Source organism: Pseudophryne corroboree, chromosome 4 (assembly GCF_028390025.1).
Source record: "Pseudophryne corroboree isolate aPseCor3 chromosome 4, aPseCor3.hap2, whole genome shotgun sequence".
NCBI lineage: Eukaryota > Metazoa > Chordata > Amphibia > Anura > Myobatrachidae > Pseudophryne > Pseudophryne corroboree.
In genome coordinates this window covers 692,696,122-692,718,727 of record NC_086447.1, presented here as the reverse complement: position 1 = coordinate 692,718,727, position 22,606 = coordinate 692,696,122, and the positions used below count along the sequence as shown (strand labels likewise).

The following is a 22,606-nucleotide window of genomic DNA, read 5'->3' as shown; positions in this document are numbered from 1 at the left end:
GACACCTAGCACAGTGAGACAGGATTAGACAGGCAAGTGTTAGAATACAGCCGCAAACTTGCTAAGTTCACAGAGTAATAACAGAACCCCAGCAAGCTAAACGACTGACTCCAGTCTTACTGCTAGGTCTGGATTGGCAGAGTGTAATACCAAATCCCCAGGCCTATTTGCAGTAAGCAACAAACAAATACAAAGCTACACAGTACTGGCTAACTTTCATGAACTGACTAACCAACAGAGATTCAGCAGCATCTGCTTACCCTGAAAAGAGGCCTTATAAAGCAGGTGCTGTCCACGCCCCACTCAGACCTCACAGACTGTGAGCACAAAAACCAGCACCGGATCCCCTGCCGTGCACAGAGCCTATAACCACTGCACAGCAAAAGACCCGAACCGGAGTATCAGCTGCGCTCAGGTTACTCCACTAGCACTTGTCTCCCGGTTGCCATGACGACGTGGCAGCACAGGGCAGGAGACCCTAACAGGTTCAAACCAATCTGATTGAAGGAACTGCAACACCACATTAAGGTCCCATGGTGCAACTGGAGGCACAAATGGTGGCTGGATGTGCAGAACCCCTTTCACGAACATCTGAACTTCTGGAAAGGAGGCCAATTGTTTTTGAAAGAAAACCGATAAGGCCGAAATCTGGACCTTGATCGACTTCAATCTAAGGCCCGCATCCACACCTGCCTGCAGAAAATGGAGAAAACGTCCCAACTCAAACTCTTCCGTAGGAGCCTTCTTGGATTCACACCAAGACACATATTTTCTCCAAATACGGTGGTAATGTTTAGACGTTACTTTCCTGGCCTGAATAAGAGTGGGGATGACTTCCTTGGAAATACCCTTTCGGGCTAGGATCTGGCGCTCAACAGCCATGCCGTCAAACATAGCCATGGTAAGTCTTGATACACACATGGCCCCTGCTGTAGTAGGTCCTCTCGAGGAGGAAGAGGCCGAGGATCTTCTATGAGCAACTCCTGAAGATCTGGATACCAAGCCCTTCTTGGACAGTCTGGGGCAATGAAGATTGCTCGAACTCTTGTTCTTATTATTTTCAGTACTTTTGGAATCAGTGGAAGTGGAGGGAAAACATATACCGACCGAAACACCCACTGGGTCACCAGTGCATCCACTGCTATTGCTTGAGGGTCTCTCAACCTGGAACAATATATCTCTGAAGCTTCTTGTTTAGACGAGATGCCATCATGTCTACTTGAGGAACTCCCCAAAGACTTGTCACCTCTGCGAAGACTTCTTGGTGGAGGCCCCACTCTCCTGGATGGAGATTGTGTCTGCTGAGGAAGTCTGCTTCCCAGTTGTCCATTCCCGGAATGAAAATTGCTGACAGAGCTCTTACATGTCTTTCTACCCAGAGGAGAATCCTTGTCACCTCTGCCATTGCCACTCTGCTTTTCGTTCCACCTTGCCTGTTTATGTACGCGACTGCTGTTATATTGTCCGACTGGATCTGCACGGGATGATTTTGAAGATGTACCACTTGTAGAAGGCCGTTGTAAATGGCTCTCAATTCCAGAACGTTTATGTGAAGGCAGGCTTCATGACTTGACCATTTTCCTTGGAAGCTTTCCCCCTGTGTGACAGCTCCCCAGCCTCAGAGACTTACATCCGTGGTTACCAGGACCCAGTCCTGAATCCCGAACCTGCGTCCCTCTAGTAGGTGAGAACTGTGTAGCCACCACAGGAGCGAAATCCTGGCTTTGGAGGACAGGATTATCTTCCGGTGCATGTGTAGGTGGGATCCAGACCACTTGTCCAACAGGTCCCACTGGAATACTCTAGCATGAAATCGGCCAAACTGGCCTCGTAGGCCGCTACCATTTTCCCCAACAACCGAATGCATTGATGGATCGACACGCTTGTTGGTTTCAATATTTGTTTGACCATTCTCTGGATTTCCAGAGCCTTTTCCACTGGAAGAAATACTCTCTGTACTTCTGTGTCCAGAATCATCCCTAAAAAGGACAATCTTGTTGTTGGTTCCAACTGCGGCTTTGGAAAATTCATGATCCAACCATGCTGTGGGAGAGTGCGATGTTCTGCACCAACTGTTCCCTGGATCTCGCTTTTATCAGGAGATCGTCCAGATAAGGAATTATATTGACTCCTTTTTGACGAAGGAGGACCATTATCTCCGCCATCACCTTGGTGAATACCCTCGTGGAGAGACCAAACGGCAACATCTGGAACTGGTAATGGCAATCCTGTACTGCAAATCTCAGATAAGCTTGGTGAGGAGGATAAATGGGAACATGCAAGTTAGCATCCTTTAGGTCTACTGACACCATGAAGTCCCCCCTCCTCCAGACTGGAAATCTTTGCCCTCAGGGATTCCATCTTGAACTTGAACCTTTTCAGGTAGAGATTCAGATTTTTCAGGTTTAAAATCGGTCTGACCGAGCAGTCTGGCTTCGGAACTACGAAGAGGCTTGAATAAAAACCTTCTCCTTGTTGTGACAAGGGTACCAGGACAATGACCTGATCCTGACATAAATTTTTTAATTGCCGTTGTTACTGCCTCTCTTTCTGGAAGAGAAGTTGGCAAGGTCAATTTGAAAAATCGGCATGGGGGGACATCTTGAAACTCCAGTCTGTACCCATGGGACACTATTTGTAAGACCTATGGGTCCAGGCCAGATTGAATCCAAATTTGACTGAAAAGTTTCAGACGTGCTCCCACCCGAGCGGACTCCCGCCAGGGTGCCCCAGTGTCATGCTGCAGATTTGGCAGAAGTAGGGGTTGACGTCTGCTCCTGGGATCCTGGAGACGCTGCGGATTTCTTTCCTTTTACCCTTCCCCTACCTGCAAAGAAGGGGGAACTTTTGGCCTTTTTGTATTTGTTGGGCCGAAAAGGACTGCATATGAGAGTGATGTGTCTTTTTCGCCGGTGCAGGAGCATAAGGAAAGAATGTCGACTTACCTGCGGTAGCCGCCGAGACTAACGCATCCAGCCCATCACCAAATAAGGCCTCACCTTTATACAGGAGAGCCTCCATATTTCTTTTGGAATCTGCATCAGCATTCCATTGGCGAATCCACAACGCCCTCCGAGCCGATACTGCCATGGTAGCGGCTGTTGAACCCAAGAGGCCAATATCCTTCATACCTTCCAGCATGTATGCGGCAGCGTCTTTGATATTACCTAACGTTAGGAGTAACTCGTCTCTATCAATCGTGTCAATTTCCGATGACAAGTTATCTGGCCATTTTTCAATAGCACAACTCACCCACACGCAAGCAATGGTGGGTCTGAGCAGCTTACCATTGGCCACATAAATAGATTTTAACGTAGTCTCTATTTTGCGGTCTGCGGCTCCTTTAGTGAAGCCGTCCCAGGTGCAGGGAGAATCACCTTTTTTGTTAACCTTGACAGTGCACTGTCTAACACCGGGGGTGACTCCCATCTTTTCCTGTCCTCTAAAGGAAAAGGATAAGCAATCTGAATCCTTTTGGGAATATGAAATTTCTTTTCAGGATTCACCCAAACTCCCTCAAAAAGAGTATTGAGCTCATGGGAAGGAGGGAAAGTTACCTTACATTTCTTTTTCTTATAGAAATAAGCCTTCTCCTGAGGTACAGTAGGGGCTTCTGTAACTTCTAAGACCTCCTTTATAGCAACAATCATATATTGTATGTTTTTTTGCCAATTAAGGATCTATCCCCCTGGAATCACTATCGTCGACACAAGAATCAGAGTCCGTGTCGGTATCAGTATGTACAATGTTTGCAAACGGTCTCTTATGTGACCCAGAGGGGTTGCCTGCGGATGAGACAGCAGAACCCTGAAAAATCACATCTTCAACTGATTTTCCCCAGCTTTCTGCATGAGACTCAGACTTATCTAATCTCCTACTGATATGATTCACACTATCATGTATTTCTTTCACCCATTCAGGCTCTTGGTGTGCCGGCAGCGCCACACATTACAACTCTGTGTCCCTAAAATGGCCCCCTCAGGGGAAGAACTCCCTGCATCAGACATGTCACACACATGCACAAACACACCACAGACACTCCGGGACTTATAGGGAACAGACCCACAGTAAAATCTGTCAGAAGGACACAGGTAGGCGCAGCGAGTTCACAAACCCAGCGCCAATAACACAATGCCTGTGAAGCATAAAATGCCCACTGACATACAGCGCTTTTTTATAATGTAAATACACAATGCAAAGCACCAATTTCACTGTGCCGCCCCCCCCCCCCTGTTTTGCACCCTGATACTTGTATTCTGTAGTTGAGGAGGACCAGCGTTGTCTCTGCAGCCTGAGGAGAGAAAGAAAATGGCGCTGAGCAGTGTGCTGGCTGACTGATGAGGAGGTTCCGCCCCCGCAATGGCGCGTTTCTCCTCAGATTCTGATAATATTATTTATACTGGCGGGGGTAGGGCTGTGCCTCGGCATCTTATGCCCCCTTTCTATCAGTTTTATAAGGTTTCATGCTGCCCAGGGTGCCCCCCCACCCCGCGCACTGCAGTGCCTGTGTTGTGTGGGCAGTATGTCGCGCTGCGCTTCCGCCAGCCGTGCGGTACCTTTAGCTGTCACCTTGATTGAAGATCTCTCTTCTAACACTCACCTATCTTCTGACTTCTGCTCTGTGAGGGGGGTGACAGCGTGCTGTGGGAGTGAGCATCTAGGCACAGCTAGCGTTCAGTACCCTTCAGGAGTTAATGGTGTCCTGTCAGCCAGAAGCAGACACATGAAAACTCTTTAGGAAGTTGGTTCCTACTTCTGCCCCCTCAGTCCCACGAAGCAGGGAGACTGTTGCCAGCAGTCCTCCCTGAAAATAAAAAACCTAACATAAGTCGTTTCAGAGAAACTCAGTAGAGCTCCCCTGGAGTGCATCCAGTCTGCCTGGGCACATTTCTAAAACTGAGGTCTGGAGGAGGGGCATAGAAGGAGGAGCCAGTTCACACCCTTTGAAAAGTCTTAAAGTGCCCATGGCTCCTGCGGAACTGTCCCATGGTACTGAATTGGACCCCAGAATCCTCTAGGACGTATGAGAAAACAGCCTTTTCGGTTCCGGAGGGGCTATACCAGTATAAGATGTTACCCTTTGGGTTGCATGGGGCTCCAGCAACCTTTCAACGGGCAATGGATAAGATTTTGAGGCCCCATAGAAAGTATGCAGCTGCCTATTTGGATGATGTGGTAATTCACAGTACGGACTGGGGGTCCCACTTGGTTAAAGTACAAGCAGTACTGGACTCAGAGAAGCAGGGTTAACTGCTAACCCAAAGAAGTGCTGCCTCGCAATGGAGGAGGTTAAATACTTGGGCTTCACCATAGGTAGAGATCTGATTAGGCCCCAATTGAATAAAATTGATGCTATTCAAAACTGGCCTCGTCCAGTGAATAAAAAACAGGTAAAGGCTTTTTTGGGAATAACTGGGTACTATAGACGATTTATTCCTAATTTTGTGACCACAGCAGTGCCGTTGTCAGATCTTACCAAAGGGAAGCAGTCAAATATGGTGAAATGGAACCCTGATGCAAAAAAAGCGTTCCAAGCGTTAAAAGTGGCTTTATGTTCACAACCTGTACTGATAACACCAGATTTTTCAAAAGAATTTGTTGTGCAGACGGATGCCTCAGAGGTAGGGATAGGGGCCGTGTTGTCCCAAACCAGAGATGGGGACGAACACCCTATAATTTGAGTAGGAAACTCAAATAGCATAAAAAAAGTTATGCTATTGTGGAAAAGGAGGCTTTGGCCATTAAGTGGCCATTAGATACCTTGAGATATTACCTCTTGGGTAGACAGTTCAGACTAGTGACAGATCACACCCTTTTAAAATGGATGTATGTAAATAGAGGTCAGAATGCTCGTGTAACTAGATGGTTTCTAGCATTGCAAGATTTTAAGTTTACTGTCGAACATAGACCAGGTACGGAATTGGCCAATGCAGATGCAATGTCCCGCATCTTCTGTTTAGGGGCTACAGGTGTTCCGGCCCCTAGGTCGAAACAGGGGAGGGGGATATGTGACAAGAACACTGGAATAGTGTTTGAGGGCAGGTATGTTTGTCCCAGGTTCTTGTCTTGCATGTTTTACGAAAAGGAAAACTTCCAGGAAAATGTTTTGTTTTGTTAGAACCTTTTCAGTCGGTTGGAAAAGCTGGATAAGGGCCCTGAGAGAGAGAGAGGGGGCAGGTTCCAGACATTGGGCCCAGTTCGGGTCTTTGGCCTCACAGAGGGCTAAACAGGGTTTCAGCTGTGTAAGAGTATTATAGGGCTGCTAGCCGGATCAGTGTGTGCAGACTGCCTGGGGAGAAACTGCAAAACCTCTGTGGGAGAAACATGTTTCCTTATACAAGTGAGCCATACAGTATTTACTGGAAAACTCTGTGTTTTATTTAGAGACAGTCAGGAACGTCTTGTGTATAGTTAGCGCCGGACAGGCAAGGTATTTTCTTTTGATGTTTATTTTATTTTCTGCTTAATAAAACTGGTTGCGGCCAGTTGCACCACAAACTGGACTTTTATGATTTCTCAGCTGCTGCTTGCTGCCATCTACCCCAGGAAACGGCACCCTGTTCCCTTACAGTGTTACAATATTATATATATATATATATATATATATATATATATATATATATACACACATACATATACATACATCCATCCATCAATAGGTGAGCTGGCGCCTGAGGGTTGAGTCAACACCCTGTGTTACAAAAGGCACTTATGATTCACACCTTTAAGAGTCAAAAAAAGTGGCAACATGTTCCATCATAAAATGTATTATATATACATAAAAACTAGTTCACAGTCCATGGTTCATTTGTAAAAGGAGTAATAAGTCGCTCCACACTTCGTGTATTTCCGTTTAAGATGTCAAAGACAATGGTAGGTGAATCTCTACAGTCTCCTCTTTTTCCTCGATATATATTCAGAGGTGACATCATAAAGGAAGATCAAGAACATCCAACGCGTTTTGTCTTATTATAAGACTTCATCAGGGGTACATCTTAACCGTATGGTAAGTATTATAAAAAATAAGTGGATATGGATACCCGACACAGCGATATAAAAAACCCTTAGTATCAGAGAGGCTTTCTATTTGAGTCGTCTGCCAATCCTCATGGGTCGACTACTTGAAAGTGAAATCTTGATACTCAGGTGTAGCAGGAATTCACTACTAGGAAGTCATTACTCAGAGACCAGGCTATCACTGATGGTCCACTAAAGGTTCTCACTTGTTCTTAACTAACGCTGTCTTATTATCGACAGGTACAATACTTAAGTGCTTGTAAAGCCACGGCGCTGATGTACAGGCAGGTTTACAAAGGAGACCTTGCCCTGCAGTCCCGGAGACCAGTCACATCTATTTTAGAAAATGGCGACCAGCGCCTCAGTCAGGGAGTGAGGGAGTGTGTGAGGCAGCTCCAGGGCGGGAACACCAGCAGTAGATGGCGCCCGGAGCTGGGGGAAGGGCTACAGGTCAAGCACCTTTTCCCCTATGCTGGTCCTCACCACCGTGTACTATTATTATCATCATAGTGGATATTTTACTATCAGACCTGTGCTCCCATGCCCTGGTGGATATAGTGGGGTCCCTGCTCTGTCACAGTGTCCACGCCAGTATCGCGGTTCGTCTCCTTAAACTGCGACCGGAACGCAATTTAATGGCGGGTCTCGCCTGGGGGACCCTCTTACCTCCTTCCTTAGTTGCAGCCACGCGATCCAGGAGAGTGTCTGCGGTGGTGTGTCTAGGAATCAGAGCACTCCGCCGCAAGTACCCAGGAACAGAGCCAGCAAAGTATGCAACGCCGCTGGGGAGGTGATGGAGCCGCAGCACAGTATGCCATACTGACACATGAAGTTCTGCAGCCCTTGAAGTTTGATAAAAAGCTTTTTCAGGGCTGCCTAGCGCAGCCCCCCTGTTAAGTGACCTACTTCATGAAGGCACTAACTCTAAAACTGAGCTCACAGTGCCTGGAGGTGGGGTTATAGAGGAGGCACTGCAATGCGTTCTGGGACAGTCTGAAGCTTTAGCCTGTTGGTGCCTCTGGATCAAGATCCATTTCTACATCCCCGATGTATTCCCTGTGGAAACACAGTGTACCCCGCTGCAGAATTTTTTTTCTCTCGCAGCAAACTGAGGTGGCGAGCAGAAATGTGCGAAGAGTCTGTGGTTTTGGCTCCCAAACGACTGGGACTTTACACGGGTTTAACCACTATATGCAGCTAAAACCCGTCTATTTGGCCACGGCAAATGCGATAATTCAGGGGCGCCTGGAGCAACTGAACTGCTCTTTTGGATGACAAAAAAAATAAAAAAAAATGAATTGTCCCCTTAAAGTGTAAGGTCTTCTAAAGCTGGGGAAATAAAAATAGAGTGCATTTTTCACTAATAAAGCACTTATACTGTGAGGAGCTATGTTCACTAAATTCACTAATCAAATCTAGTAACGTCATAGTAAAATGAAACACAATTTCCTCCTTGAAAGAAACCATAACAAAGAAAACAAAATGTACTTACATTGGGTCCTCCTCCATGCATCTTCAAAGCCCTAATAGTAGCCACAAGAACCACCACATTGGGAACCAAGCCTGAGGCTCTGCACTTAATATTGAAGAATTTCTCCATGCCAATGTCTGCACCAAAACCAGCCTCTGTCACTAGAAAACAAAGACAAATAATATAGCACTGATTTGAAGTCAGAGCAGATGAATAGTACAGTATTGCCATTTATCAAGACCCCTGATCTTACAGAATTTATTTTCCATGGTGAAGAGGAAAGCCACAGATTAAGTATAATCTGCAGGAAAGAATATGCACTTGCTACCTGAGACTGCATTGAAAGAAATGTAGGTTTTTCATTGTAAATGGGCACAACCATAAATCTTTACCTAAAGTTAGTATTTTATCAGGCATATTAAAGTGAAACTAATATTATGGCATAAAAGTAAAAAAACACTTAAAACCAGGAAAAGAAACTTCATTAAACTTCAATATCCCCAATGTTAAAAAAGTAGAACTCTTCTTTATTAACACTTTAACAAGGAATGACTTAATTCATGCAACACACCTAGACCGTTTAGGCATGCCGTGTGTATTACTTGTCACTTGAACGGAGGTAACTGCCAAACAAACGCTGTTCTCCATTATAAGGGATTTTTTTTTTCTTATAAGTGACTGATTTCAAAAATTTTCCATAATCTGACATTGGGACTATACCACTACTAGGAGCACAGCTGCCCACTCCAGTACATGTCATACATAGGCATCGTTGTCTTCTGTCCGTCACAAGGCAGGCCATTCCAGTACTTGTGCCCATTCACTACACAGCCCGGGAGATATATCATCCTCCTATCAAATTGTTAAGAACATACTTTGATTATGTTTAGTTAGCAATTGCGACCCCTCCCCCCACTTGCTCCTGCAGTAGCAAACCTCCATGATGCAAACGTTATTCGTCAGACTAACCCAAACTTATAGCCCCAATACTACAACACTTAAGGTGGGCATACACAGGCAGATAACATGCCTGTCAGACCGACAGGAATTTTATCTGACACTGCAGATATCACAGGCACACACTAAGATCTCTCCCAGTGTTCTGGGTGTGATATTGGCGCTCCGCCCCTAGGAAGTGCATACAGTAGTTCTCAGTATCTTCTCATGTGAAGGAACAGGGGAATGTCTGTCGGTCACCGCAGGGCATACACTGACCAATGCGACCAACATGACACTTTCAAAATATCGACTCGTAGGGACATGCTGGACTATCCGTCATGTCCGAATGATCGATATTACCGTATCAGTTGCCTGCATACACGCGGCAATTACCTGCCTGATCCACTGCTATCAGGCCCTGCATTAGCTACATCACGCCCATAATGCGATTCCTAATTATGCATTCTCACTACAACCTCACACTTGTGATGATAGAACAGCGATCCACATGGCTAACCATGATATTGCAAGTAATAATACTGTGGTGGAGGGTATACATGGGAAAAAAAGTGTTAGAACAAACAGCAAGATATACTAAGTAAATGTAATAAAAAAAGTTTAGCAAGAAAGACCCAAGTGTTAAAATACTGTCCTTTTTTTTCAACTCCTGAAGGTCATAACTCTGCGCCCAATGGATAAAAAATTCCACAGAAAATTCCCACGGGTTCACTGCGCCTTTACACTTACAATGATTTAACTTGTAGTTAGTCCTGATATTGCAAGTACAAAACTTATCAATATAGTTTGTTTAATTGTAACATTACACATGAATAAAAAACACACAAACAAAAAAATAGAATAAATGATATATTTATGTATACTGCAGGGGCCACATAATGACACTTTAGAATGGCCTAGCATTACATAATATATTGATGATTGTTATATCTATACTAAAGAGCCAATGCCTTTTCTTGCAGATAGGAAGCAGTGCTAAACACTCTGAGAAACTATATATAGATTACAAATGCAACAGGATATGTTAATAAATGTATGTTAAAATCTATAGCTGTTTAAGGATTATAGGTATGTTTGTTTTTACAGTATCCTCTTGCAACTTGTCATTTGTTGGCTAGTTCGTATTAAATGATTTCAAGAGATCTCTGGACTTTTCAAACCCTCTGATATCTACGTCTGTATGACTGTAGGAGAAGCCGTTAACATACAGGGATCCCGGCGTTCAGGATACCGACGCCGGATTCCAGACAGCCGGGGAAATGCAGGCGGTCGGAATCTCGACTGCAGCCCGGTATTCCGACTTGGATGGTGGGTCCCCGCCACCACCAGAGTGGGACTATAACCTATGGCGAGCAAAGACAACAGTTTCTTTGTTGATGTTTACCATTTCCAGTCGGATGCGGAGTCTATGCTCAATTCGAACACACACAAAAAAACAACTTCGAATCTATGCTCAATTCGAACACACATAAAAAAAACCAACTTCTTCGAACACTGTGACAGCAAACTATCTGTGCGTGAGGGGAGAAACTTTTAAACCGTTTTGGGATAGTTCAAGGTCAATGTTCCCCTACTGCCATTTAACCTACACAGTATGGATTTTTTTTTTTTTTACAAGTACAGTCTCGTTATTTAATAGCTACTCCTCGTCCTTTGCTCTTGGCAAATCAACACATCTGAGATTGCAGAACAGATGTAGTTTAGAATCAAATAAAAAATAAATAAAAAAAAATGTACAAATTTACAAAAAGTAATAGGTCCACAGAAGAACCAGAAATAATGCAGTTGCCAAATGGCTGCAGTGTATAGCCTTGGACTGTAGTCATTAAAATGTAAGACAATGCCACTCTTTCTTTCATGCAGTGGTTCCTAAACTTTTTTGACCCAAAGCACCCTACAGTATCAGCATTTTTCCAGGGAACCTGTAGCTTAGAGTTTCTTATTGAGAAACTCAGCACAGATAATTAAATTAAGTAAATTGAGCTTACCTATCATCCTTAGATAAGATTATGGCTGGTATTAGGTACAATCCTTTTTCAGCCAATAAAAATGGGTGATGGTCATTCGCGCCATTCAATTGTAGTCCATTCTTATTTGCCAAAAAAAGACTCGCAATTGTTCAATAAAACATGTGGGATCCGGGATAAGTTCCCAATCCCATGTGTTATCATGGCTCCAGCATCTGCTTTTTGCAAGTGCCGCATATTAGGGCTAATTGGATAGCCCCGACCGAATCCACAAGCCGCGGTAAATTACCACACCTAATTGGATACCAGCCTATGTGGTGGTGGACAGGGTTGTGCTTCTTGGTCCACATTTTATGATTGCCAGCCACTAGAACTGATTTTGACTTGAACATTAACAAAAAAATTTTTCAATTTGATACTAGATCACCAACTCATGGCACCCCTACAAGCGTCTTGTGGCACCCAGTTTGGAAACCACTACTTTAGTGTGTAAACTTTGCTCTCTCTCTGCAGTCTGTCTCGTGTCTAAGCCTCCCTCTTTGAATTTCTACTTCTGCTGCTAAGGAAGATTTATATTTTATAGAATATATTTTTCCCTTCCCAGTCCTGCAGTTTTCTGGTGCCTTGCAAATAAATGACAGTTATGAGGACACTGCCTATAATTCAACAATTTGGCTAACGGAACGGGTTATTAAAAAGAGCTCATATTGAAAGTGGTGAGGAAACTGCTGAAGGATATCACCACACACAAATACAAGGAAGTATTCCACACAAACATGCATTAAATTATGGAGGCTCTTTAGCTATAGACAACGGGACAAAGACTGGCCCAAGAATATCAGAGCGTGACGTTGGTTGAAAGGAAGGAAACAGGATGCAGTACTAAAGCTGCAAGGATGAAGGCAACACACAGCATAGGAAATGAAGCAGAGGACAAATGAGAAGAAAACAATGCAGAGTGCCAAACTCCTCTACTTGGAAACTTGTCTGATCGTATACACCCTGCAATCAGTCCAATATTATTTCCTCTTTCCATGTCCAAGTGCCAAGGAAAATATCAACAAATGCAGCCCTGGGGGACTTCTGAAGGTTCATTCCAGTGTTGCTTCACTAATTACTAGATTAAGGAAACCATTAAAAAGGATATAATTAAAAAAAAAAAAAAACTATTACATTAAACACTTCAGATACCACATTTTGAAAGCAATAAATCTAAATTTGTTTTGGCAGGAAACCATTCAAAGAGCAGTGTGCAAAAAATCTGTTTAATCACACCACAAAAAATGCGCCAAATATACAGTGTGGTGGAGAGAACAGATGGGTAAACGTGACGTAGAAGAAACGGGAAACAATACTAGTAGGAGCATACTGTAAATGAATGTTAAAGTGATTAGCGGTGCACAGTATGCAGGCGTTTCAATTGGTTAAAAATAAAAACTTGAAATAAGAGACTGCAAAAGGTCTATGTACTAAGCCTTGGAGAGTGCTAAAGTGGAGACAGATAAAGTACAAGCCAATCCACTCCTAACTGCCATGTTACAAGCTGTGTACGACAGTTCAGAGCTCATTGGTTGGTACTTTATCAAGACTTCAAATCTAAAACACTGCAGCGGCAACATGGAGACTAAATTGTCAATTAAAGTGTAGCAGTAAAGTGTTATCCTTATTAGAAATACAAAATGATGTAACTCTGTGTTCTGCTAATTAATATTTTACAGAACATACCTGCAGCAAAGTGTTACCATGGCCTAAATACAGTAAGGGCAGCTATTTTGTGGGCTCAACCAAAATTCATAAAAAAAACCCCAATCAATTCACCAAGACCAATTGATCAGTGGTTCCAAACAAATTGAAAGGCTGTGCTCTCATTACTATTAGTTGAGCTACAGTACATGGCTCAACCAACCACTTGAATGGAGAACCACTGACTTAGACTATAAGCTTTCAAGGGCAGGGCTGTCACCCTCCACTATTCTTGTGCCCCCCACTCACTCAACAGCTCTGATGCAGTCTGTCAGCTCTCCCTGGACACCTGCAGTGAAGAGTATCTAGCCTTCAAAGAATATAGAAGAGGACACGCGGAGGAGGTGGTTTTAGCAACCAGTGAACTTCTAGCAAGACCTCATCAGTATATACTATAAATGATGATCGGTACAAGCTGATTAGTTGGTTGCTATGGGCAACTTCTCTGTTTGTTTAGTAGGCTTGCTACATCTCCCCCCTGATCATAGACTGCCATTGTTACTTTCTATAACTCTGTTGTATATAAATCTCACAGTGTGATGCCCCCCACCACTATCCCCTATGTACAGTCTTGTTTGAACTTCCTGTATTGTTTGTGTGTAATTGTAATTTCCCTGTACAGCACTACATACAGGATAATAATAATAATAATAATAATATTGTCTAGAAACTGTCAAACACCATTTAGTGACCGGATTAAAAAAGAATATACTATAGTATTGAATACTGGTGCCAATTTAATCTTTACACTGTATATGTTCAGTGTTACATCTGTAATGTTAGATGTGCAGCCCAATCAATTTCATTTCAGCAAAGATGCATGGGAACGTTTTAGTGTCTACACCTACACTTAGTGATGTAATAGGTGGAGGACAAGGAAATGGAATAACGAATACACTAAGGATACTGCAGATAAGGGAATGTGTTTTATACCTTTTATGTATGTTGTATAATTAGTATTAAGTCAGACGGTATAGGAGGTTACTTTACTTATTCAAATATAAAAGTGTATGCTTAATGTATGTACTGTACGTGTTTCACGAATTATTCTCTTACTATGACATGTTAACGATCCATAAAGATGTAACATACGGCTGGGTTTTCACCAGTGTTTAGTCAGGACCAACTCTAAAGTCAAGGCTTATATAATTTACACAAATCAGTAAGAACATATGCGCATCTTAAAGTTGATAATTTAGGATAATGACAGGGATTTGGAGCTTCACTTGTGAACAATGCAAAGGGAAATGGAAAGCACGGCTTGCTCACTGCCACTTACTCTCTGGGTGTAAACACAACATTCTCAGTGCAGCTGGACATTTGCACTCTTAACCTGTCCATTTCCACAGGGAAGGTCATGAGCAGACGTCCCCAATGACAAAGTTGTATTCAGAGAGCAAAACTTTATTCTAGTGTACCAAAATGAATTATTGAAATAAATTTTTTTCTAACTATATGTAAATACTCATGAATTTTTTTTTATTTATTTTAAATCATCACAGACATGACAGAAATAAAATCTGAAAATCTGTCCAACCACACAGGACATGTGACAGCCACTCTTGATTATTATTAATTATTATATTGCTATCAATGTATCAATCTACATACCCCCAGTAATGTTGTTAAATATATATATATACAGTGGCGGAACTAGCAAGCAGTGGGCCCAGGTGCGACAAAATGCTTTGCCCCCCCCCCATCCCACCCCCCCCCCATCCCATCCAAGTCCACCCCCTCACCACTTGAGAGGATCTGGTGAGGGGGACCTGCTCAGGGACAGAGAATTGGATACCTAGCAACAGTGCCGTAATTAGACATTTTAGCACTGTGTGCAAGAAACGGCATCGGAGCCCCACCCCTGCATGCAAAACAGGGGCAGTGCGCGCCGTAGGCGCGCGCAAAAATACATAGTGGCGTGGCTTCGCGGGGAAGGGGTGTGGCCACAAAATAATACCAATTCCTAAAACGGTGCACAGTAGTCTCCATTCTTCAAATTACGCCGCACAGTAGCACCACTACACCAGGTAGAGACCCTTTTACACCTTACAGCGAACAGATTCCTCTTTTAACACATTACGGCAGACAGCGTCCCCTTTTTACACATTACGGCAGACAGCGTCCCCCTTTTTATACATTACGGCAGACAGCGTCCCCTTTTTACACATAACGGCAGATAGCGTGCCCTTGTTACACATAGCGGCAGACAGCGTGCACTTTTTACACATTACTGCAGACAGCGTACACTTTTTACACAACGGCAGACAGCGTGCCCTTGTTAAACATAGCGGCAGACAGCGTACACTTTTTACACATAACGGCAGACAGCGTCCCCCTTTTTACACATTACGGCAGACAGCGTCCCCTTTTTACACATTACGGCAGACAGCGTACACTTTTTACACATAACGGCAGACAACGTACACTTTTTACACATAGCGGCAGACAGCGTGCCCTTGTTACACATTACGGCAGACAGCGTGCCCTTGTTACACATTACGGCAGACAGCGTGCCCTTGTTACACATTACGGCAGACAGCATGCCCTTGTTACACATTACGGCAGACAGCGTGCCCTTGCTACACATTACGGCAGGCAGATTCCCCCTTTTTACACGTTGCGGCAGGCAGTCCCCCGTTTTTACACATTGCGGCAGGCATATTCTCCCTTTTTACACATAGCGGCAGGCAGATTCCCCATTTTTACACATTGCGGCAGGCAGATTCCCCATTTTTACACATTGCGGCAGGCAGTCCCCCCTTTTTACACATTGCGGCAGGCAGTCCCCCATTTTTACACATAGCGGCAGGCAGTCCACCCTTTTTACACATTGCGGTAGGCAGTCCCCCATTTTTACACATAGCGGCAGGCAGTCCCAACATATAAAGAAAGAAAGAGACAGAAAGAAATAAAGAAAAAAAGAGACAGAAAGAAAGAAAGAAATAAAGAGAAAGAAAGAAAGTAGAATCATACTTACCCTCTCCGCTGGCTCAGGCTCCTTGTGCAGCTTGACGATTCCCGGGCAGTAGACGAGGTGGAGGAGGGAGCCGCAGCAGCGCTGTGTTATTGGTGGAGGCGCTGCTGCTGCTGCCCCCCTGCTTCACTCGGAAGACAGCCTATAGTGAAGCAGAGGGGCAGCAGCGCCTCCACCAGTAACAAAGCGCTGCTGCGGCTCCCTCCTTCACCTCCGTCCTCCTCCTTCCCCCGTCCGTGCCGCTGCTCTTCTCCTCTGTGGGCGGCTGTGCGCTGCGGGCAGCGGTTGCCCGCAGCGCACAGCGGCATGTAATGAGTCAGTTTGACTCATTACATGCTTGGGCCCCTGGACAGAGGCGGGCCCCAGTGCAACGCACTGCTTGCCCTGCCGGTAGTTCCGCCTCTGTATATATATATATATATATATATATATATACACACACATACATACACACAGGTTGAGTATCCCTTATCCAAAAATCCAAAATGCTTGGGACCAGAGGTATTTTGGATATGGGATTTTTCCGTATTTTGGAATAATTGCATACCATAATGAGATATCATGGTGATGGGACCTAAATCTAAGCACAGAATGCATTTATGTTACATATACACCTTATACACACAGCCTGAAGGTCATTTTAGACAATATTTTTTATAACTTTGTGCATTAAACAAAGTGTGTGTACATTCACACAATTCATTTATGTTTCATATACACCTTATACACACAGCCTAAAGGTCATTTAATACAATATTTTTAATAACTTTGTGTATTAAACAAAGCTTGTGTACATTGAGCCATCAAAAAACAAAGGTTTCACTATCTCAGTCTCACTCAAAAAAGTCCGTATTTCGGAATATTCCGTATTTCGGAATATTTGGATATGGGATACTCAACCTGTATATATATATATATATATATATATATATATATATATATATATATACATACATATATAGATAGATAGATAGATAGAGAGAGAGAGACATACTGTATATACATATATTATACTGCTGTCTTTATTACCTGCAAGTCACCTAGGAGTGCTGTGCCCTTATCGAGGAGTGTATTACTAATATAGCACGGGCACCCGGCGCATTACTGGTGATTGTTGATGGGAGAGCCGGTACTTTTGTTGTGTGTGTGTGTGTGTGTGTATATATATATATATATATATATATATATATATATATATATGTATATATATATATACACACACACACACACACACACACACACACACACACACACACACAATAGTACCCTTATCTTGCGCCAAACTCAAAGCAGCAAAACGGGAGAGATACTTCTGAAGTTTCCAACTTAGTTTGTGAAGATACTCCCTTTTCTGAGCTCGCACCTCAAAAAAGGTGAGGGAGTATCTAGAGTTTAAATCCTTCAACACACACAGTGGTTGTCTTTTTTCTGACATTTATTTTTATTTCTACTATCTGTATACTTAATATATGAAAAAATTGCATTTGTTCAAATGAATATTATTAAAAAAATATTTTATTAATTGGCCTTGGGCCTCTTGTTTGGGTGACCATCTGGTGAGGGGTGTCCGTTACAGGTTCCCGGTCACAAACTTTCTCCAATATCCAACTTACACCTATGGAAACAACATTGGAAGAATCACCGTAAAGACGTTCCTATTTAGCGCACTTGGGAATTTGTTTGTATATATATATAATATTATAGTGTTCACTCTAGGCTGTTTTAGCAGGGCGCCGCGCCCTGCCCGTTTTTTAACAGGCAAAACCCGCCCTGCCCCTTTTGCGGCGCCCTGCTAGAACAGCCGCCCGCTCCCTGCCCTCCCGGCGTGTATAGATGCTGTGCGCATGCGCGCGGCATCCATTCACGCATTGGGAGAGGGCTGGGGGAAGCCCAGCACCGACGGAGGTGCTGGGCACACCCCCAACAGTGACGTCGCCGGCCACAGACGCTCTCTATAGTAGCGTCTGTGGGCCGCACCGCCCCCTAAAATGACGGAGGCGTGGTCACGCCCCCTAATTTGCGTTGCCGCCCCCCCATTTCGGACGCATGTGCCCCTGGAGTCCGGCGCCCTGCCCCTTTTCACTCCTAGAGTGAACACTAATATTATATAAATATATATATATTGCGTGTGGCCCGGCACTCTCAGCACAATAGGATTACTCCGTCTGTTGCCTTCCGTTATTAGGAGAGTATGGCAGCTCCCCACATGTAGCAGTCTTGAACGGCGGCACTCAGAACAAATGAGACATGACACTGCAAGTTGTTGCCAACGTTTCAAAGCAGTTCGCTTTTTCGTCAGGGCATAAAACAATACAGACATAAACTCACCAATTTAAGTGCTCACCCTCACCATGCCGCTTCCCGCCGCCGGCCTCCTCCGTTCTGCCGTGCGCGGATTGATGACATCACCGTGCAACCCATCACCATAGAAACAGCTGTAAACAATGTTTTTACAATATAACAGTGCTTCAGATGTTACAAGTAAACAGTAATGGAAAACTCAATGAGATTACACCGAGCTGCTATAAAACCTGCACTGCTATAAATCATACAAAGCAGGCTACTAAATAGTAAAAATTACAAAGTTGAACATATAATGCACTGAAAGAATAGGGCTATAGAAAACTATGCAAACCACTATTTTCATTAAGCCCATTAGGGCTGAGGGAATCAAGCAAAAATATCCACCTGGCCTCGCGCTGCCTTAGTAATTTAGATCGATTACCTCCTCTGGGTGATGCTGGGATATGATCTATTATTTTGTGCTTCAGTGAGGTAGGGGAATGTCCTGCCATTGCAAAATGCCGGGCGACAGGTTGTTCACTTTTTCCAGAGAGGACAGCCTCACGGATCGCAAATCTATGTTGTCCCATTCTGACCTTAAATTCGCAGTCAGTCTTGCCCACATAATATTTGCCACATGGGCATATCAACACATAAATTACAAATTTAGATGAGCAAGACAGATGATGATAAATTTTAAATGTTTGATTTTTAAAGGGATGTTTAATCACATCCCCAATCAACATATAACTACAGGTTACACACCCAAGACACTTGAAGCAGCCGGGCTTTTTATTACCCAAAAAGGTGGTGGGCACATTCCGTTTACCAAACCCCGTGATGTCAGTACGGACTACAAGATCACGGATATATATATATATACACAAACTGGTGGTCTTCTAGAGAGGGGTATGCATCCTTCCACTCTTAATCCATAAAGAACCAGGCGGCACTCCAGAGGACTTGTGAATAACAAAGTGTAATGAGCAAATTAGTCAAAGAGGTGGCATAACTCCGCCAACGTTTCAGCGCCACGCAGTGCGCTTTTCTCAAGGCTGTATGCCGTGGTACAAACAAACTTTTGCATACATGCCTTGTGGAGCCCAGTGTACCTCGCAGAAAGATTTAACAACGGCAAGTTCTTACCATAAATCTAATTTTCTGCTGCGTGGTACACTGGGCTCCACAAGGATTAACATCGGGGATGTCCTAAAGCAGTTGCTTATGGGAGGGGACACACTGTAGTGGGTACAAGAACCCAGCGTCCAAAGAAAGCATCCTGGGAGGCGGAAGTATCGAAGGCATAGAACCTTATAAACGTGTTCCCTGAGGACAACGTAGCCGCCTTGCACAATTGTTCAAGGGTCGCATCACGGATGGGCCGTCCAAGAAGGTCCAACTGACCGAGTAGAATGGGCTTTAATGGTAGCAGGAACTGGACGACCAGCCTGTACATAAGCATGTGCAAGCACCATTCTAATCCATCTGGCCAAAGTCTGGAAGCAGGCCAGCCACGTTTGTGAAAACCAAACAGTACAAAAAGAAAATCAGATTTCCTAATGGAGGAAGTTGTCTTCACATAGATACGGAGAGCCCGTGCCAGGTCCAAAGACCGCTCTTTGGTAGACAACTCAGGAGAATTAAATCCCTAAGTGGCGCAAATAATAAATGGTACAAAGAAATTACCCGTGTGGGCTACAGTCCGTTCTTTTTCATACAGGCAAGTTCATACGTGAGTCCGTCGTCCAGGAGATAATGTATGAAAAAAAACACAATGCATACACAAATGTTCAATAACACTCTTTGTAGATGCTCAAGGGGTAAGGTATCCACCCAGGCTCCTTCGGCTATTCCAGTATTTGGGATGTGCAGTTCTACTCGTAAGGTTCACCTCAGTGATTCACATAAAAGTGCTGCTTACATGTGCTTACTTCTACAAAAATGGCATAAATCCCATCAAGGTTTCTTTCACCCATATAAACGTAGTATCCAAAACAGTCAAGCACCCATGAACCTATCTCTAGATGTATAGGATGCTCACGTGTGTGCTTACTTCAAGATGCAGTGTACTTTCACATAAAGGTTTCTTTCGGCTGGAACCACAGTCTCCTGGTTAAGGTGGAAAGAAGAACCCACCTTGGTTAAATAACCTGGCCGCGTTCTAAGAACCGCCCGGTCACGGTGAAAAACCAAATAAGGAGACTTACAGGATAAGGCACCCAAGTCTGAGACCCTTCTAGCTGAAGCAATAGCCAGCAAAAACAGCACCTTAAGGGAAAGCCACTTAAGGTCAGCAGAGGCAAGAAGTTCAAATGGATACTCTTGCAAGGCCTCCAGTACCACCGACAAATCCCAAGGGGCCACAGGAGGTACATAAGGAGGCTGAATCCGCAACATGCTCTGAACACCCGGAAGGGTAGCAATCTTTCTCTGAAACCAAACAGACAAGGCAGAAATGTGAACCTCGAGGGAGGCCAGACGCAGGCCTAAGTCCAGGCCCTGTTGCAGGAAGGCCAACAGTTTGGCCGTGCTAAACTTGAAAAAGTCATGATTGTGAGACGCACACCAAGTAAAGTAAGCATTCCAGACCCTATGGTAAATCCAAGCAGAAGCCGGCTTCCGGGCCTTCAACATAGTTTGAACGACCACCTCAGAAAAACCCTTGGCCCTCAGGACGGAAGCTTCAAGAGCCATGCTGTCAAAGCCAGACGGGCCAAGTCCTGGTAAACACAAGGGCCCTGAACGAGGAGATCTGGTCATTGTGTAAGTAGAAGGGGACGATCCAACGAGAGGCCCTGTAGATCGGAGAACCAGTGCCGCCTGGGCCACGCTGGAGCGACCAGAAGTAGGTTTCCTCCTTCTTGCTTGAAAATCTGTATTACTCTGGGCAGGAGTGACACCGGAGGAACACGTACAGCAGCCGAAAGTTCCATGGAATTGAAAGAGCATCCACGAATGCTGCTTGAGGATCCCTGGTCCTTGCTCTGAAGACTGGAACCTTGTGATTGTGTCAAGACGCCATCACGTCCACATCTGGAAGGCCCCACCTGTCCACGAGAAGTTGAAACAACTCTGGATGGAGGCTCCATTCTCCGGCGTGTATGTCCTGACAACTGAGAAAGTCCGCTTCCCAGTTTAGGACCACCGGAATGAACACTGCGGTTATGGCCGGCAGATGGCGTTCTGCAAAACTGAAGAATCAGTGTTACTTCCCTCATTGGCATGCAGCTTCGAGTGCCGCCTTGATGATTTATGTACGCCACCGTGGTGGCGTTGTCCAATTGTACTTGAACAGGTCTGTTCTGTATTAGATGCTAGGCCATTGTCAACGCACTGAACACTGCCCGCAGTTCCAGAATATTTATTGGGAGTAGAGATTCCTCCTCGGTCCACAGACCCTGAAGAGAGTGTTGTTCCAACACCGCGCCCCAACCTCTCAGACTGGCATCCGTCGTCCGAAGGACCCAGTTGGATATCCAGAAGGGTCAGCCCCTGCTCAATCGTTGGTCCTGAAGCCACCAGCTCAGTGACAGGCGGACCTCCGGAGGCAAGGAGATCATGTGAGATCTGATCCGGTGAGGCAGGCCGTCCCACTTGGTCAGAATTAACTTCTGCAGAGGGCGAGAATGGTATTGAGCATACTCCACCATGTCAAAAGCCGACACCATGAGACCTAGCACTTGCATTGCCGAATGTATTGACACTTGCGGATGAGATAGGAAGCATCGAATCCTGTCTTGAAGCTTCAGGACTTTCTCCTGAGACAAGAACAACCGTTGGTTGTGAGTGTCCAATACCAATACCAGATGTAACATGCTCTGAGCCGGAACCAGGGAGGATTTCTTCCAGTTGATCAGCCACCCGTGGGCTTTCATGCACTGGACCGTCAGATCGCGATGACACAGGAGAAGTTCTGGGGAATTTGCCAGGATCAACAAATCATTCAAGTACGGAAGGATCCTGACCCCTTGACGGCGGAGTGTAGCCGTCATGACCGCCATAACTTTGGTGAAAACTCGGGGAGCTGTTGTCAAACCAAAGGGTAACGCCAGAAATTGGTAATGAAGGTTGCCCACCGCAAACCTCAGGTACTGCTGATGAGACACTGCAATAGGAATATGCAGGTAGGCATCCTGTATGTCCAGGGAGACCATATAGTCCCCAGGCTCCAAGGCCAGAACAATAGAGCGCAGA

The 22,606-nt window shown here is 44.6% G+C and overlaps 1 protein-coding gene across 2 annotated transcripts in view; it reads right to left on the bottom strand.

Moving 5' to 3' along the window:
* The window catches only part of MTHFD1L (methylenetetrahydrofolate dehydrogenase (NADP+ dependent) 1 like), a 598,574-nt gene that overhangs the window by 184,570 nt on the left and 391,398 nt on the right, over positions 1-22,606 (bottom strand). For both annotated transcript variants that reach the window (XM_063917907.1, XM_063917906.1), the window contains exon 21: positions 8,510-8,649. In XM_063917907.1, the coding sequence (XP_063773977.1) occupies positions 8,510-8,649 (140 nt within the window). The remainder of the gene's footprint in view (positions 1-8,509; positions 8,650-22,606) is intronic.